General features: G+C 43.6%; 1 protein-coding gene across 5 annotated transcripts in view; it reads right to left on the bottom strand.

Annotated features, from left to right (window-relative positions):
- SCN10A (sodium voltage-gated channel alpha subunit 10) overlaps nucleotides 1-17595 on the bottom strand; it is a 93057-nt gene that overhangs the window by 27725 nt on the left and 47737 nt on the right. For 3 of the 5 annotated variants that reach the window (XM_088021408.1, XM_028107095.2, XM_088021416.1), the window contains 5 exons: nucleotides 15832-16005; nucleotides 5543-5902; nucleotides 3585-4031; nucleotides 2067-2204; nucleotides 264-387 (listed from right to left, as the gene is read on the bottom strand). In XM_088021408.1, coding sequence (XP_087877534.1) covers nucleotides 264-387; nucleotides 2067-2204; nucleotides 3585-4031; nucleotides 5543-5902; nucleotides 15832-16005 — 1243 coding nt within the window. Of the gene's footprint in view, nucleotides 1-263; nucleotides 388-2066; nucleotides 2208-3584; nucleotides 4032-5542; nucleotides 5903-15831; nucleotides 16006-17595 lie in introns of all 5 variants that reach the window. The other 2 variants (XM_028107093.2, XM_028107096.2) reach the window with 1 other exon arrangement.

The following is a 17595-nucleotide window of genomic DNA, read 5'->3' as shown; positions in this document are numbered from 1 at the left end:
TTTTCTAGCATGAGGAGGAAGGCCCAGCCCTGGTGGCCGTGTCTGACGTGGCCCTGCTCGGCTGCTGGGAGCGTGCTGTTTGTGTCTGATGCCGGCCCCTCTGGCTTGGGGAGGAGGCAACAAGGGGCCCTGTGTGTCTGTCTCCCGTGGACCCCAGGCCAGGGCCCTGGACACACAGGTGCCCAGATGAGAGCTTGTTTTGTTGAGCGGGATTCCGGCCCAAAGGAAGGTCAGCGTGAGGAGGCCTGTGGTTGCCGCTTTACCTTCGGTGAAGCAGTCATCTGGTTCTTCAAGGCCGTCTGCCAGCTCAGGGATCTTCCTCAGGATCTCCTCAGGATCCAGGCAGTCCACTGTGCTGCCTTCTGAGGAGCTTGTCTCATCCCCTCCCTGCAGGGCAGAAGCCCAGGGCAGTGAACTCGGCTCTCTGAGGGGCCCAGTGAGTCTGCACACGGTCTCTACAGGTCTGCCCGGCCAAGGGCTTCGAGAGGCAGGGAGAGCCCGTCAGGGCCGGGCCCCATCCCCACCCCCACCCCCCCACAGTGATCCTTGTGTGTTTGGTGCCTCGCCAGCTGAGGCCCAGAACAGTGATGCTCTCTACGGAGCCCCAGAGGTTTAGCTGTGCGAGGCTTTAAACCTCCAGGCCCCTGATGGAGTGCTGGCGAGGGCCCGAGACACCATAATTACCCCCATAAAGACTCGTGGCATTCACTGGGCCTGAATATTTAATCACGGAGCAATGCTGCAGGAGCCCTGCTGCCCTCCTGGCAGCTCCAACCCTGTAATGTCTCCAGATGAATTCAATTAGGAGTTGAAGCTGCTCTCATATTAGTAAACCCGATAGCTCGGCTAATGGACCCAAATGGTGGGGTGGGTCCCCATCTGTCACTGTCAGGCCCTTCTCTGCCTGGCCAGGGTCGTGGACAAAAAAATACAAAACCAAACCAAAACCAAAACCAGTACCCAGCAGCTGTGTACTGAAAACACCGAGTAGAGACGACTAGCCAGGGGAATCCTGAGAATGCTCTGAAGGAAACATGATGTCCATGTGTAGAAGGTGGCAATCCTCGCCCAGCAGGAACCAAGCGGTTTCTGTTCACCCCAGGGTCCCCCAACCCCTTCTCAGCCCACCCTCTCCTCTCACCCTGCTGTGGTCATCCCTGCCCAGGGGCACACAGCCAGAGGCTGACATTCCTCAAGCTGAAGGGCGTGATAACTTTGGGCATGAATGATGTCTTCCCTATCTTTGCCCAGCCCGGTGCCTGTCACGGCGTCAGCTCTCAGAGGCTAGGTGTCAAGTTCAATTCCTGAATTTAATGCCATGGTATTAACAATGCTAAATCTTTCTTGATGCCTCTTCCCTGTAGCTTGTTTTCTTCAAAGATTTGTAATGAAACCACCAAGTTTCCTTTTAGCTCTTGTGAGACACTCCTAAACCCCAGTTTTGCTTCCTGCCCGCTCTGTGTAAGGCTGTCAGTACAGTACTCACACAGACTGCCTCTCCAGAGCACCAGAATGTTTTGGGCTGGAAAAAAGGATTTAGGATGTGGACAAAAGAGAGTGGGGGCGGGGGGAGTCACAGGGAAGACCTCCTCACCCCCGAGCGACTCTGATTTTCATCTGCTGGCTCAGAAATATACTTTCTCCGCTCATATTGTCTTTTGTTCCCTTTTTGCTTGGCTGTCATATTCTGGGCACTTATTCCATCTCAGGAAAGAACAGAACACTTGACAAGCAGCATCTCATTTAAGCTTCAAAAGAATCCTACCAGGTAGGCATTACCATTCAGTTTCAGAGACGAAGACAAGGAGACTCAGAGAAGTGGAGGCTCTCGTCCTCATCAACCCCTACCCCCAACTTGTGGAACTACCTTCTTTCCAGTGAAATTGTGCTGACCAGCCCAGAGGTTAGGACGGACCTTAACACTACTCATGATGAGACGTGAGGTTATGTGGTTGACTGCATTCTGAAACATCATTTCCTGAGCAGCCCCATCCGCCAGCCCCTACCATCCCACCGGGCAGGGTCCGGCAGGCTGTTCAGCCTCTCCTGGAAGCTCACATACCTACCTCTGCAGGGGCCTGGACAGCAGCCTCGTCTTTCCACTTCTCACCTGCGTGGGAAGCCAGGGCCTCAGAGGACATTCCAGAGCCTGGGCTCCTGGGTGCCAGGTGGCCCTCAGACCTCCCAACTTGCTGCAGCTGCTCCTGCTAGTGAGAGAGGGTCCCATCTGGGCACCTGTGCCCACCCTCAGTTGACTGCTTCTCAGTTTGAAGACATCTTGCCCCTCATAGTCTGCCAGAGCTAAGGACCTAATCTCTGCAACATATGTACATGCATGCATACACACACGCTTGTGGGAAGTGAGCCTGGAGTCTCTATAACCAGATCTGTTTAATGCTTGGCTCCATTCCTTACAAGCTATGTGGATTTAGGTAAATAAATTCAACCTGATCTCCATTTTTCCCACCTGCAAAATTGAGAAGGCAAAATCTACTTTATTCAGTGATTTTGATGACTAAATATATGGATGCTTGTAAAACACTTGGCATGAAGTGCTTGGCTCAATAGATGTTAGCCATGACCATTATTACTTGTCCAGAGGTCAGAGTGGTAGCAAACTTGGCCATCTGAAGTCCTCCAAGAACCCCAAAGTAACTGAAAATGCCTCTGAGTGGAGACAGTCATCACAGAGTTCATGTCCTTTATTCTGGGGATGGTGACGCCCTGCCCTCGGCTGTCACCCATACAAAGGCATGTAAAATATGGCAGCTGATAATAGCAGCTGCTGGGACACAAGAGAAGTGACAGCTGCAGGGGGAAAAGGCTGTGGTAGAGCTACAGACTCAAAGCACAGCTGTCTGAAGCCACTTAGTGGCCTGGCCAGCAGCCCTGCCTGTCTCCAGACCTCCCGGGAACCCCTGCCTTCCCATACTGTGCAGAAGTGCATGCCCTGAGGTACCAAGAAGAGATCAAAGAGGGTTGATATATCAGCTTAAGGTAGTAGGGAACTGTACAAAGTATTTAAAAATATGTATATTACCAAAAGGCTTAAATGTGCTTTAAGTTCTTTGGTGCCAAAAAGAACAAGTGTCATTTCCCTGTGACACCCTTTGTTAGGAAAAGCTGGATAAATGAGTCACCTAATGAGCAGGACTCCCTAGGCTTCTGATGAAGATCAGATAAATCTCGTTCTTGGACAACATCTGTTCTTAGAGGAGTCTTGTTAGTTCTTAGAGGAGTCTCGTTAGCATCTTAGGCACAGAGCCTGAGCTGGGCGAAGTAAGTGGGGCAGTTGTGTGAAAGACAATCCCAAGAACATCAAAATGACCTGGGACTAAGGTGCTGCCCCTGGTCTCTGCTTGCCTGGGGAATTCTGACCCTTTTTTCTAGGCCCTGCTCAAATGCCACCTCCCCCAGAAAGCTTGGCATGGTATTTGCTTCCTGACATCAAGTGCTCCTGTGCTTGGCTTGCCTGGGGCTCATCAAGGCTATGCCAGTCCTGATGTTGGAAAACCTCCTTATTCTAATTTCCCTTCTGCCCCTGTCACTCCAGCCCTGAGGCTGTCCCATGAGAGGACTCTCACCTGCCCTTGAGGGATCACTTCCTGCTGGGAGCTCCGAGGTTCCTCTTCACCATCCTCCTCCAGGTCATCGAGGTCAGATTCACCTTCGGCAATGGGCACAGAGACCCATATGTTAGGATTGGTGATGAAATCGTTGTGGTCATCCCTGGGGCTTCTGGACACTGGAAGCCCTCCAGGGCTCCCCACAGCTACACCAGCAGCAATGTGGTTCTCAGCTTTGGAGCTGGAGAGTGGGAGCTTCACCACCAGCTGGGGTTCTGTCTTGGGCCAGGGCAGCAGGCAAGGCCTGGTGAAGAAGCTGCGAATGGCCTTCCTGGTACGATGGCCAAAAGCCTGGATCCGTGCCAGGGCGATCTGCAGGTTGTTCACCTCCCCATCTTCATCTGGAGCTGCAAGGTTGTCAGCACTGAAGGAGTTCAGCAGCAGGGCGATGAACAGGTTGAGCACCTGGAGAGAAGGAGTGGAAGCAAAGATGGCTCGACCAACGAACTGAGTCCCTCCATAGTCTGCCAGGTTGGCAGCTGGAGGGCAGGACCACCACACCTGGGCCTCTCCCTGCCCACCCAAAGTGCTTTCCCTCTTGGGGGAATGGACATTTTGAGAGCCACTGAGGGGAGTCTTGGGGATGTCCCAAGTGACCTGCCTCATGTGGACGAGGCTTGGAAGCACATTTTCTGCCATAGAGAAGGATCACCCCTGCCGAACCAAGGACATTCAGGGATAATGGAGAGGAATACATATGGGTCTGCCCTGGGACCACTGTCATCTGCCAAAGTCCTGGGTTCTTTTCCTCACTCTGGGATCCTGGGCAATCTCCTTGCTGTTTCCAACTTCATATTCTTCCCCCATGAGCAGGGAGTGGGGACTCCCTCCCTTCTGGAATGGTTGTGAAGAGGAAACTACCTGAGGGCTGTAAAAGTGCTCAGAAAGGGAAACTTCCTGCCTGAGGGTTAGGAGCCCCTGTAGCTCTGCAGGCATGCTGAGCTCAGCCTGGAAGAAAGGATCTTCTGTTAACCCCCTAACTCAGGAATGGGGGGGAAAGGCATCTCTGGCTCCAATGACCTGGGTGGGAAAGACTGAAAAGTCTGAATTTGTTATTTCATCTCTCCTGGTTTAGCTTTCTTGTGTCTGTAAAACTCTTACAGGAAAAGAATCCAAGTTGGCTGACTTTCAGGGCAGTAAGAAAGGGGCTTCTGAGGGTCCATATGTCCCCCTACAGTAGCCAGCGCTGGTATAGCAAGAGTGCCCAGAACCACAGTGGGTGGGGGTAAGCTGAGGGCAAGAGGCCAACTAGGATAGTGAAGGGGTGCTGGGCCAATTGGGGCTCCCCCAAATGTGGGAGTGGATTTTGTTATTGACATTGTGGCATTGGATGTTGTCCATGACCCAGCTTCTCTCTTTCATCTTGTCCCATTGTGCCCACCCTCCTGCTCATAGCTAAGACCTGTGTCACTTAGAGAAACCAGTCAGCTTTCATGCCCCTAGAGAAAAATATCTTCTGAGACCCCCTAGAGTGGGGAAGGAAATTTTTCTTCAACAACTAACAGCTAACATTTACTGAGTTCCTGCTGTGGCCTAGGCAATTAGCATATGTCATCTCCTGTAATTTCATTCCCTGGGTAAGCCTATGAGCAAGCACTATTTTCTTGATTTTAAGGAAATTAAAGCTGGAGGAGATTGTCTCTTGTGCTAGGTCTTCCAGCCTTACTAGTGTTAGAGCTGGGATTCTAAACAGGTCTTTCCACCCCTCTCCTATGTGCTCATGCCAGCAAGTCAGGTAACCTCCCAAGGGACAGTTCTTAGAACATGCCCCACATGACTTTGCAAAGTTTGAAGACTTACGGTCCAGGAGGCATGATGGGGGCATAAAAATGTGCAACCTCAAAGCTTTTTAGAATAACCCAGAAGTCTCCTCCATGGCCCCCAAGACAGTGCCCTCAGGGGGGCTCAGCACTTACCACCAGGTTCCCTAGCACCATCACTGTCAAGAAAAGGATGAGGCATATAGATTTCTGGCCAACTTCCATGCAGGCCCACATGTTCTCAATCCACTCTCCACATAGGATCCGGAAGACAATGAGGAAGGAGTGGAAGAAGTCGTGCATGTGCCATCGCGGCCATTCTTCGTTGGGTGCAGAGATATTATGCCGGTTGTCCCGGTAATTATCCCCGAGTAACTGCTTGCCCACCAGAGCGAAGACAAAGACAATGATGGCCAGGATGATGGTGAGGTTCCCCAGTGCCCCCACCGAGTTCCCGATGATCTTGATGAGCGTGTTTAAGGTTGGCCAAGACTTGGCCAGCTTGAAGACCCGCAGCTGCAGAGAAACAGAGACTGTCACATCCTGGCTGCAGTTTTCATCACCTTTCATCTCCAGTCTTGACCTGAAACCGAGGGTCAGGGAGGAGCACAAGGCAGCTCATTTCGTTAAGATGGGGGTGCTCCCAGGAAGCTGCTTTTTGAGTCCTTTCTTTCTGTCAACAGTTACTCAAAGATATGACCAGCCTTCTGTGGGTCCTCATGTACCAACATGCTTCAACAACTGTGGCGGTCAGGAGTTTTATAGTGGGGTGGTGGTCTTGCCTTATGTATTCTATTCTGTAGCCACAGGCTTCCTGAATGTTGGCCTGTTCTATGGGGGTATGATGGAACTCACAAATAAATGAGAATGACTTGCTTTTGACCGGAAGTAAGCTTAGCCTTCTGCAGGGAGATCAGGACCCACTGTATTTGAGAGGTATTGGTGAATCATATCTTAGGGCATTTCTCATCTTGGGGCCACGGACAACTTCTGCTGCCACCACCAACTCTGAAATGGCAAGTATATGATTTCATGGACCCAGGATTCACATGTTTGTTTAGTTGGCCAACCAAACTACTCATGTCATTGAATGTCAGCCACGCATGTGCCTGGCTCTGTGTGAACCTGTGAGGTGTACGGAGAGAGATATGTGGCCTCCTGCCCTCATGGAACTAATGGCTTAGTTACGAAGAATAGGCAAAGATCCAAAGAGCCTTCATTATAAACCCGAACGTGCTAAGTCCCACAAGGGAGCATAAACACTATGCATATAAATGTGTAGACATTTACAAAAATACATTTGTGTGGTTCTTTAATTTGTTAGAAAGAAATATCTGGGTTCTGCTGTCATGGGTATTTATGGAGCACCTAACAGGAGTGTGGCTCTGGCCTAGGGGTTAAGATGCAATGCTGAACAGAACAGAGCAACAGTAGGTTTAGAAGTCACACAGCAGTAAGCCCCAAGGGAGGTTTAATCCTCTTATACAGGAAGTTCCATTCCCACCTCTCTTTGTGATGGTGGGGTAGGGGGCGTGCAATGGTCTATGTTCACCTTAGACCCAACCTGGAAGTTATTCTCCTCATACTGGAAGCAGAGCCTAAGACACCAGTTTCGTAGACTAAACATAGAGGCAGCACATAAGCCCAAACAAACACTGAGCGTTGGAAACTAGATGGAGCCGTTTTGTGGAGGGTATTGGGAGAATGCCAGTTTCCTTAGCAATATCATTGCTACAGGTTTCCACTTTTACAGTAAACTCTGGACAAGTACAAAGGCAGAGACTGGAGTAGGGCCCTTGTGGGGCACGACTGGGGACAATGAGGGACACATGGGCATGCTCACTGGCCATAAGCAAAGGACCAGGCTTTGACTCTTGCCTTAATCGAATAGAAGTTTCCACTGGTTCCTTAGTTAGTTGGGGTGGGGGTGGGGAGTTTAGAAATTAATATTAGAGTCCTGTTAGGTAGCAATTTATTGTCCATAACTAAGCTTAGGTTAAACTGCAAGCAAGTTGTGTGTAATTGTCATTAGAGGGCATGAATCGAATGGTCCTCTATGAATTCTTTTATTGTCTTTACAGAAGGCAAGAGAACAAGGTCCCTTTACTTGCTGTTCTAGAGATATCTGGGCTTGGGGGCCCCTAGTGTTAGCTATCAGTCAACACACAATTACAGAGTGTCTGCTGTAGAGTCCCCGAATGAGCTGTCTGGCTCTTGTTGGTGCCTAGAGTGAGTGGTCCAGGAGAGCAGCCCCACATGCGTCCATGATTCCCGAGAATCTCACCTCCACCCCCATGCAATTGCTTTCTCTACACTTTGCCCAGCTTAACATTACATCAAATTGACTTTCTTTTTTTTCTAAGATTTTATTTATTTATTTGAGAGAGAGTGAGTGAGAGAGAGAGAGAGAGCACAAGCTGGGGAGAGAGGCAGAGGGAGAGGGAGAAGCAGACTCCCTGCTGAGCAGGGAGCCTGATTCAGGGCTGGATCCCAGGACCCTGGGATCATGACCTGAGCCAAAGGCAGATGCTTAATCAACTGAGTCACCCAGGGGCACCTCAAAAAGAATTTCTTTATAATATCACATAAGATTTATAAATTGTTGCTTTTATATGCTGCTGAATATTGCTTCGCATTTAATTAACCATTTCTGTAGTTAATCTCATAATACAAAAACTTCTATTTAGAGGGGAAAAGACTGGAAGGAAATAAACCAAGTTGGTAGCATGGACATATTTGTATGGAAATATATCCAAATATCTCGAATCTTAGAGTTAAGCTTTTCTTTATATTTTCAACTTACTTTAATTAAGATGCTTTGCTTTTAGAATAGAATGAAAAGTAAGTCTAAAGGTAAGTCTGTCCTCTCCTGGGGAGGTCACCACTTGGTGATGAAGTGGGCCTTATGACAAATATCAATACAGAGGGTAATATGGTAGACTATACTGGATCCCCCTTGGGTTTTCCTTTCCATCAAAAAGTTATTAAAAATGCTGGATAGGGGTGCCTGGGTTGCTCAGTCAGTTAAGTGTCTGCTTTTGGCTCAGGTCCTGATCCGAAGGGTCCTGGAATTGGGACTAGATCCCAAAGAGCTCTAACTTCCATGTAAAGACAAACCAGAAATAAACCCAGGAGAATGCCAGGAAAATTAAATGTCTGGTCCAGGTAGAGGGTGGGAAACTGACACTGAGAATTTGGACCCCAAAGTGGTGCTCACACAGGATTTTGGCTAGAATTCACATTACTAAGTTATTTCAACCTAAGAATTTAATTTAGAGCAAACCTACAAAGTGCCTTGCCAAAGTGAATGCAAATACTTTCTGAAGAAACCAGCCTGCATCCCAGGTCTCAAAGCACCCCCACCCAAAAGTGTCTATGAGTTGCAGTAAAACAAACAAATACATAATAATGAGTCATCACGAGGGACTGAGATCCAGGATGTGTATGTGGAAACTGCCATTCAATTTCCTTAGGTAATAAAATTATTAGCCAGAGATAACAGTATAATTAGATATAATATGCTTAAAGAAATAAAACACAAACTGGAAGATATGTGAAGAGAACAAGAAACTATAAATAATAATAAGTTTTGAAAAATAACTAAATAGAATTTCTAGAAATGAAAAATATAATACAACATTAAAAAACTCTATGGAGGAGTTTCACATCAGATGTGATACAGTTTAGGAAAGAATTAATGAATTGAAGATATATCAGAAGAAATTATCCAGGAGGTAGCCAGAAAGATATAGATGGAAAATATCAAAAAGACATAAGAACACAGAGAATAGAGTGGGAGAGTTTAATATACATCTAATAAAAGTGCAAGAGAAGAAAAAGAGTGGTATGGAGTCTAGGTTTGCCCATAGAATGTCTAGGGACTTTCTGGAACTGAAGAAAATCACAAATCTGTAGATTCAAGAAATCGAAGAATTTTAAGCATTAAAAATGAAAAAAATAAATAAACCCATACCTAGACACATGCTAATGAGATTATAGAACAGCAAAGACAAAGAGAAGATTTTAAAAGCATCCAGAGAGAAAGAAACAACAGTTAAATTGAAAGCTGATTGCTCATCAGCAACAATAGAGGCTAGAACACTGTGGAATAAATAATATCTTCAATGAACTGAGATAAAGTAACTAAGAACTATCAACTTTCTTTACATTCATTAGAAATTGCTCTTAAAGACAAAAGCAAACTGAATGGCAAATTTCAGACAAATGAAACTGAGAGAGGTTCCTGCCAGAAGACCTTCACTTAAAGAAACTCTAAAAAATCTACTTCAGGCAGAGGGAAAGTATCACATGCAAGAATGTAAAAAAAGCAAGGATGTGCTAAGCATGAGGGTTAATCTAAATAAGCATTGAGTGGATACAACAATAAAGTCTCATGGGGCATGGCAGAGACTGACTATATGGTCACCATTCACTTCTGCTCCTCTCAGACACAAAGGAAGACTGTTTTCCACCTTTAATTGCAAATAGTTGAGGTCATGTTATTGGATTCTGGCTAATGGAGTGCAGATGGAGACAGAAGTAGTATATGCTACTTTCAGGCATAGCCATAAAACACCAATGCACTTTCTCATCCCCTCCCACGGCCACTGTAGAGGTCACCCATTGAAGATGGTGACATCATATCATCCTGAATCCCTGAGTCACTCCATGGAGCAGACACTCCAGGAGAACTTCCCAACCAGCACTGAATATGTTGTGAAACAGAAACCTCTATTATGTCAACTCACAGATGTAAAGATTGTCACAGTAACTAGTTGTACTTATCTTGAGTAATGTAGAAACTGGTACATTGAAAAGAGCTGTTGCCATTCCAAGACATCAAATGTGTGGCACTGGCTTTGTGGTCATGTTGTGGACAACAAGAAAACTGATGTAAGAAGAAAAGTGCTGATCTGTGTTGCAATGGCAGAACTATTGCCTGTGATAATTCTGGGGCTGATCATGAGCCTTGTGGGCCAGTAGCCCTAGGGGAAGGGTTTATAAAACAGAACCTTAGTACTGTGGGTCAGATGTAGATGGTTACATCTGTCAAGCTGTTACAAGAAAGAGATGAGCTTGGAGAATATTTGGCTGATTAATAAGAAATAAAAGGAAATAGAATCCAGAAATTTAGAGCCTTGAAGTTTTAGGAAAGTATACTGTTTTAGATCCCAATCAGTTAAGCAATAGGATTAAGTCTTTAAGTATTGAAGACCAATTAAATCTTTCAATTGAAATGAAGCAAATCTTAGCAAAGTTTCTCTAAATGCCCTAACCACCATTTGAGAGCCACCAGTTTAAAGAGAAAGGCATGGGGATGAGAAAGCAAAGAAAAAAAGAGGAATTGAGAACTTTGTCACAGACCACAGAAAGGTCTGAAGCCACCTAAGTTTTGAAGGAATTGCATTGCAAAAGAAACCATGAGCCCTGATTGAAAAAGCCTTTGACTGTTTAAAGCTGAAGACTAGTCTTGGCCATGTTTCCACAAGCAGGAGGCAAGCTTCGAAGAATGTACAGACCTTCCTTGGATGTGGCAACGTCACTTCTTGAGAGTCCCACCTGGAGCTGACTGGCTTGCACCAGAAGATGGCATGAGTGAGAAATAAACCTTGATTGGGTTAAGCTATGGAGTTTTGGGGATTATTTGTACAACAGCTAGAATTATTTATCATCGATTAAGTCACATAGCTTTTTTTAAACAAGATAAAATTAAAATACTTAACATAATAGTAAGTTGGGAATTATTTATGATTGATTAAATCATATAGCTTTTTAAAAGCAAGATAAAATTAAAATGCTTAGCACAGTAGTAAGTTGGGAAGGGATAACTGGAGTGAAAAGTGGTCTTGGAAAGTAAAGGTCTTAGCTAACTTTTGACTTTAATTAAATAATTCCTAAGGTAACCACTCAAAGAATAAAAGCAGAGAGGTTTGCAAACCAATAAAGGAGAAAAATGGAACAGGAAAAATAAACAGTCCAAAATAAATCAGGAATTGAGGAAGAGAGGGGGCGCCTGGGTGACTCAGTTGGTTAAGCGTCTGCCTTCAGCTCATTTCATAATTCCAGGGTCCTGGGACCAAGCCCAGCAGGGAGCCTGCTTCTCCCTCTCCCTCTGTCTCCCCCACCACCACCACTTATGCTCTCTCTCTCTCTCTCAAATAAATAAATAAATAAAATCTTAAAAAATAATTGAAGAAGAGAATACAAAAATACTAGGACAGATGAAGCAAATAGAAACCCCAAAATATAATGATAGACACAAATCCAAACATATCAGTATTCACAATAAAGTAAGTGGGCTAAATGTTTTGGTTAAAAGACAAAGATTGGATTGTCAGAAGTAAATAAGAATCTAAAATCTGACTGTATGCTATTTACAAGACTTATACAGAAATCCTAAATGTATACAAAGTTCTCAAGAAAAAAGATGGATAAAGATACATCATGAAAATTCTATATCAAAGGAAAACAGGGTTATTTAATTAATATGAAGCAGTTGAGATTTTTTTTTAAGGCACAAAGCATTTTTAGGGAGAAAGAAGGTCAATCCTTACTGATAAAAGTTTCACTTTACAGGGAAGATATAACAACTTAAAATATGTATGCATTTAATAACACAGCCTCAAGATAGAACCATAAGGAGAAACAGACCATGCCATAATCATAGTGGGAGATATTTTTATACACTACCATCTCAGTAATTGCTAGAACAGGCAGACAAAAATAATCAGGGATTTGGAATATTTGGACCACACAATGAACTTTCTTTACCCGATGGATATATGCAGAGAGTATTGTACCGTACAACCACAGAAGACACCTTTTCAAGTGAATAAGGAACATTTTCAACATGCTAGGTCAAAAGAACATTACAATAAATTTCAAAACATTAAACATGCAGTGTATGTTCTCTGACTATAATAAAATTAAGCTAGAACTCGATGGCATAAAATAACCAGAAATTAAAAACCGTGCTTCTAATTAACCTTTGAGTCAAAGAAGAAATCAAATTTGAAATTAGAAAATATTTAGACCCAAACAATAAGGAAAATTCTACACACTAAAGCATTTCTTAGAAGGAAATGAAGTCTTCAATGAATATATTGGAAAGGAAAATAGGTTGAAAATTCCATCTTAAGAAGTTAGAAAAGCGTAAAATATGTAGGATGGAGGATGTAATTAAGATAAGATGCAGGATTACTTGAAATAGAAAAAATCAATGAAGGAGAGGAGACCAATGAGCTAAAAGTTGGTTCCTTGAAAAGACTAATTAAATTGAGGACCTTTGGCAAGGCTAGTAAGAACAGACGAGAGAAAACACAAATCAGCATTTTTAAAGAAAAAAAGGTAACATAAGTGCAGGTGATATAGACCCTTAAAATATAATGGCATAGCATACACGACTTTATGCCAAGAAACTTGAAAATTTAGATAAGGGAAATTTTTAGAAAAAGATAACTTACCAAAACCAATTTGAGAAACAGAAAACCTGACTAGTCCCACAGCCAGTAAGAAAATTAAGTCAGTCATGAAAAATCTTGACCTCAAATGGCCTCATTGGTGAATTCTACTAACCCTATAAGGAATAAGTAATTCCAATCTTACCCAAAGACTGGGGGTAGAGGAAGAGGACTACTTGTCACCTCTTTTTATGGAAATTAGCACAACCTTGATACCTAGACGCTAACACCTGGCAAGTGCAACGTAGGAAGGAAAATTACAAGCCAAATATTACTCATCAATACAGATGAAAAAATTTTAAGCAATTATAAGCAAACTGAATCTTCCATTGTACAAAAATCATTTGATTATCTTAATACATGCAGGACAATTGTCTGATAAAATTAAACATCCATTCATGATGAATATTCTTAACAAAAGAGAATTTCCTAAACCGATAAGGTTTCTTTTTTATCTTTGAAAAAAAATTAGACTCGGTGAAATATTGAAAGCATTCTCTTTAAGATCAGGAAAACATCAGCAAGGATGTCTGCTATTCACACTTCCTTTCAACAGTATGCTGGACATCCTAATCATCACAATAGTGTAGTTAAAAGAACCAAATGTTATAAGCATTAGAAAAAAAGAAACAAAACTCACTATTTGCATATGATATGATTGTGTTAAAAAATTTAAGAGATTATATAGATAAATCAGAATTAATAAGAAATTTCTGGATACAAAAGTACTAAGTAGCAAAATGTTAGCAAAAAAAAAAACAACACTCAGTAAAGGACATTTAAAAAGAGATTTCATTTATAATAGCATAATGAACTAGGGAATATCTAGGAATAAATCTAACAAAAGATGGAGAAAATTCCTTATGGAAAAAATTATAAAACTTTAGGGAGAGATTATACAACTATTGAAAGATTAAAAAAAATGGAAAGTGTGCTCTTTTCATAGGTCAGAAGACTACATAATGTAAAGGTTGTGTTTCTTCCCAAATTGATGTATAAATTATTATAGTCCCAATAGAAAGAACAATAGTTTTGTGTGTATGTGGGGGATGTAACTTGGCAAGTTTATTCTAAAATGAATATATGGAGGTGCAGGGGCTGAGATATTCTTGAAGAAGTAAAACAAGATGGGTTACTTGTCTTACAAACACAGACACCCTCAAGGTAATGGCAGTATTTAAGACATGTGGTATAGCTACACGGACAGACCAGTGGATGCATGGAGCCAGGATTTCAACAATGGGAAGTTAGGCAACGTTACTTTGAGAGGGAGCAAAAAGCAAGAAAGAAGACACAGAATTTTCATTTCTTCCTTCTTTCCTTTTTTTCCTCCTTTCTTTCAGTCAACAGTGTTTATTGAGTTCCTACTACATGCTGGGCTTTGGGATAGAATGATAGACAGAGGGAATATTTGGTTTCAACTTCAATATTTGCTAGGGTTTTGCCAAATGTGAAGGGCTAGAGCCAAAAGGTGGTTGAGTTTCTTTCAAGGGTACAGTAATACTGATGAAGCATGGTATCTAAGTCAGGTAATGAGAAATGGGGAGATGGTGGAGGAGGAGGACTGGAGGGCCCCAGGAAAGCATGGGGTTGGTGGCCATAGTTAGGGAATGGTGGGATGAGCAGCATGTCAGGATCAGGAAGGTGGGGGTAGAGGGGCAGGTGCCTGGAGAATTCTGTAGGCCTAGGCTATGGAGTAAACCTGTCAATTTGTGGTTGTTTGAGAATACAGGCTTCATGGAATTGGCAAAAGAAGCATGTAGACTTGAAACACCAAGCTTGTATTTCCCCAAGTGTGCCAAAAATGTTCATATTTTAGTAGGAAACTAACTTCAGACCCTCCCAGGGCATAGGGAGTATGGAATCCTACTCCCTCAAAGTTTGTGCATGGGTGTCTTACCCAGACCATCAACTGGTGGCCTGGCTCTTGACATCGTTTTCTAGATATTTAGAGAAATCTGTCCCTCTAAAAATGTCCTTCTAAAAATCTGTCCTTCGAAAACACTAAAAAAAGTGTTTTAATTCCTATCTTCTCAAGTTTCCAAGTTACGGGTAAAGGGCCCTATAGGCCCACTATGCCCTTCTCTCCATAGGACAATGAAAGACATCATCTCAGACAGATTTCACTAACTGGTGGTCTATGACACAAATGTGTCCCAGGACGTGCTTCATTTTGGCTTTTAGAGTGCCTTTTTAAAAATTGGATTAGTGGCCAGTATTAAAATCTGGATTTCTTGTTTCTCATGAAAAGTTGCAAACTATGACAATGATGGATAGGGCCACCTCTTTGGCATAAGTCACCCTGACTCCTGTGTAAATGCCTCTCTCTGGAGTCATGCTCTGTGTTGGGTCTGCCTACCTGTGTACGTGGGACAAATATCCAGGGCCAAGATCTCTTGCTTGGCCGGCTTTATGTCATTACCTGCTTGATTCCTGCAGGCCTTTGAGTTTGCCACCCCCTGCAGGTAAACCAACTCGGGGAGCTCAGTGCTGCTTTGTGGCTCCCACAGGTCCCAAGCAGACTTTCTGGCCTAGAAGTGGACCTGATGAGATTGCTGGGCATTCTCTCCTTCACTCTGTCCTCTCTTTCCAAAGCTGGACACTGGACCCTAGTTGGCACTGAGAGAATACTGAGGATGGTCATTAGCCCACGCTAACAAGCCATGCCATGTTATGTCAAGGGGTTAGCACTGTGCCTGACACATTGTCAGTGCTCAAGAAACAATAGCTGCTATGATTATCATTGTTATTGTTATTTGATAAGAGAACAGGAGGGTGCAGATGAAGGGTCCCAGGCCCAGAAATGAGAAGGCATGCCCTCACTTTGAGTAAGTAGAAAGGATCAAGTCTCCAGCTTCCTGCACAGGGACAGGAGAGGAAGAGTTTGCTGGCTGGTGAGGTTCCCAAAGGACAGTATCTGTTCTGAGGGGTGTGGCTCCCTGAATGTGGAAGGAGTCTCCCCAAGTTGCCAAGACAGAACATTACCAAGCGGAATGTCCGCAGCACTGACAGGCTCCCCTTCTTGGCCGCACCCAGCTCTATCAGGCTCACAGTGACAATGATGCTGTCAAAGATGTTCCATCTCTTCTGGAAGTAATAGTAGGGGTCGAAGGCAATGATTTTGAAGACCATTTCAGCAGTGAAAAACACAGTAAAGACCTGTGGTTGGAAACAAGGATCCATCTCAGCAGGGTCTGTGGGGTCAGGGGGTAATAACAAATAGGGCCACAGGGTAATGTCTACTTTAAAAATAAAATAACAAATAATTTTATTTTGTTTTTATTCAGTTTCTATATACTCTGTGGGCTCTTGAAGGACTGGGGATGGGAACACTCAGCATGACAGCATAGAGAAATCTCTGGACCAGTGCTTAGGAGATATGCATTAGAACCCATGCTTCAATGACGTGGATGGAACTGGAGGGTGTTATGCTGAGGGAAATAAGTCAATCAGAGAAAGACATGTATCATATGACCTCACTGATACGAGGAATTCTTAATCTCAGGAAACAAACTGAGGGTTGCTGAGTGGTGGGGGGGTGGGAGGGATGGGGTGGCTAGGTGATAGACATCGGGGAGGGTATGTGCTATGGCGAGTGCTGTGAATTGTGCAAGACTGTTGAATCACAGATCTGTACTTCTGAAACAAATAATGCAATATATGTTAAGAAAAAAAATAGAAGAAGATAGCAGGAGGGGAAGGATGAAGGCGGGGGGAATCAGAGGGGGAGACGAACCATGAGAGGCAATGGACTCTGAAAAACAAACTGAGGGTTCTAGAGGGGAGGGGGTGGAGGGATGGGTTAGCCTGGTGATGGGTATTGAAGAGGGCACATTCCGCGTGGAGCACTGGGTGTTACGCACAAACAATGAATCATGGAACACTACATCCAAAACTAATGATGTAACGTATGGTGATTAACATAACAATAAAAAATTTTTTAAAAAAGAATATCCTGGTAGACACATTTGTGTATTTCTAAAGACACTTAGAATGGGAATAATTGGTGTGTAAATTTAAAATTTAATTGACAATGCCATAATGCTTTCCTAAAAGGTGCTACTGATCTATGTTCCCATCAGTAATGCACAAGCATGTTCATTTTCCTATTACTTGCACATACTACTTAATATCAATTCTTAACATTTTCCAATCTGAATATTAAAGTTATCTTATTAAAAAAAAAAGAACCCATGCTTCAGTGTTTTCATATGAATGGTGGTAGAGATGGATAATCATTAGGATAATAATTATTATGTAATTATCTAAATGAGAAGTCAATCTGGTTCAGTTATTTAAAAAAACCTTGGATTGTAGGGCAACACAGACCCAGATAAAAATCCAACTTAGCCATGTCTGAGCTTGTGAAAGCAGACACAAGTCAATTTCCTCATCTGTATAATGGGCATAAAATGAGATAATGCATATGCAATTCTCAGCAAAGGTCCTGGCCAATAGTAACTCATTAATAAATAATAGCTGTTAAACTAGAACAATAATAATAAATTCTAAGATTCTTTCAGCTCTGAGTGTCTTTAGTTTGTCTTAAACAGGACAGGATTCTGACACTGAGAGAGGTCAAGCCCAGGCTCAGGTCACGGGAAAAGTAGCAGGGAAGGGAGACAAGTAAGGAAGAAGGGTTGGGTGCTATTCTCTCATTTGCTCTTAGCAAAGCCTCTCACCAGCCTGGGAAACAGAGGTGGTTGCATACCCTTTACAGAGAAGGAAAGGCTGGGAGTTTAAGTGATC

The sequence above is a fragment of the Eumetopias jubatus genome, unplaced genomic scaffold, assembly GCF_037043125.1.
Source record: "Eumetopias jubatus isolate StellerSeaLion01/CBP00866 unplaced genomic scaffold, mEumJub1_p1.0 scaffold_1, whole genome shotgun sequence".
Taxonomy (NCBI): Eukaryota; Metazoa; Chordata; class Mammalia; order Carnivora; family Otariidae; genus Eumetopias; species Eumetopias jubatus.
This window is presented reverse-complemented; position numbering and strand designations above follow the sequence as displayed.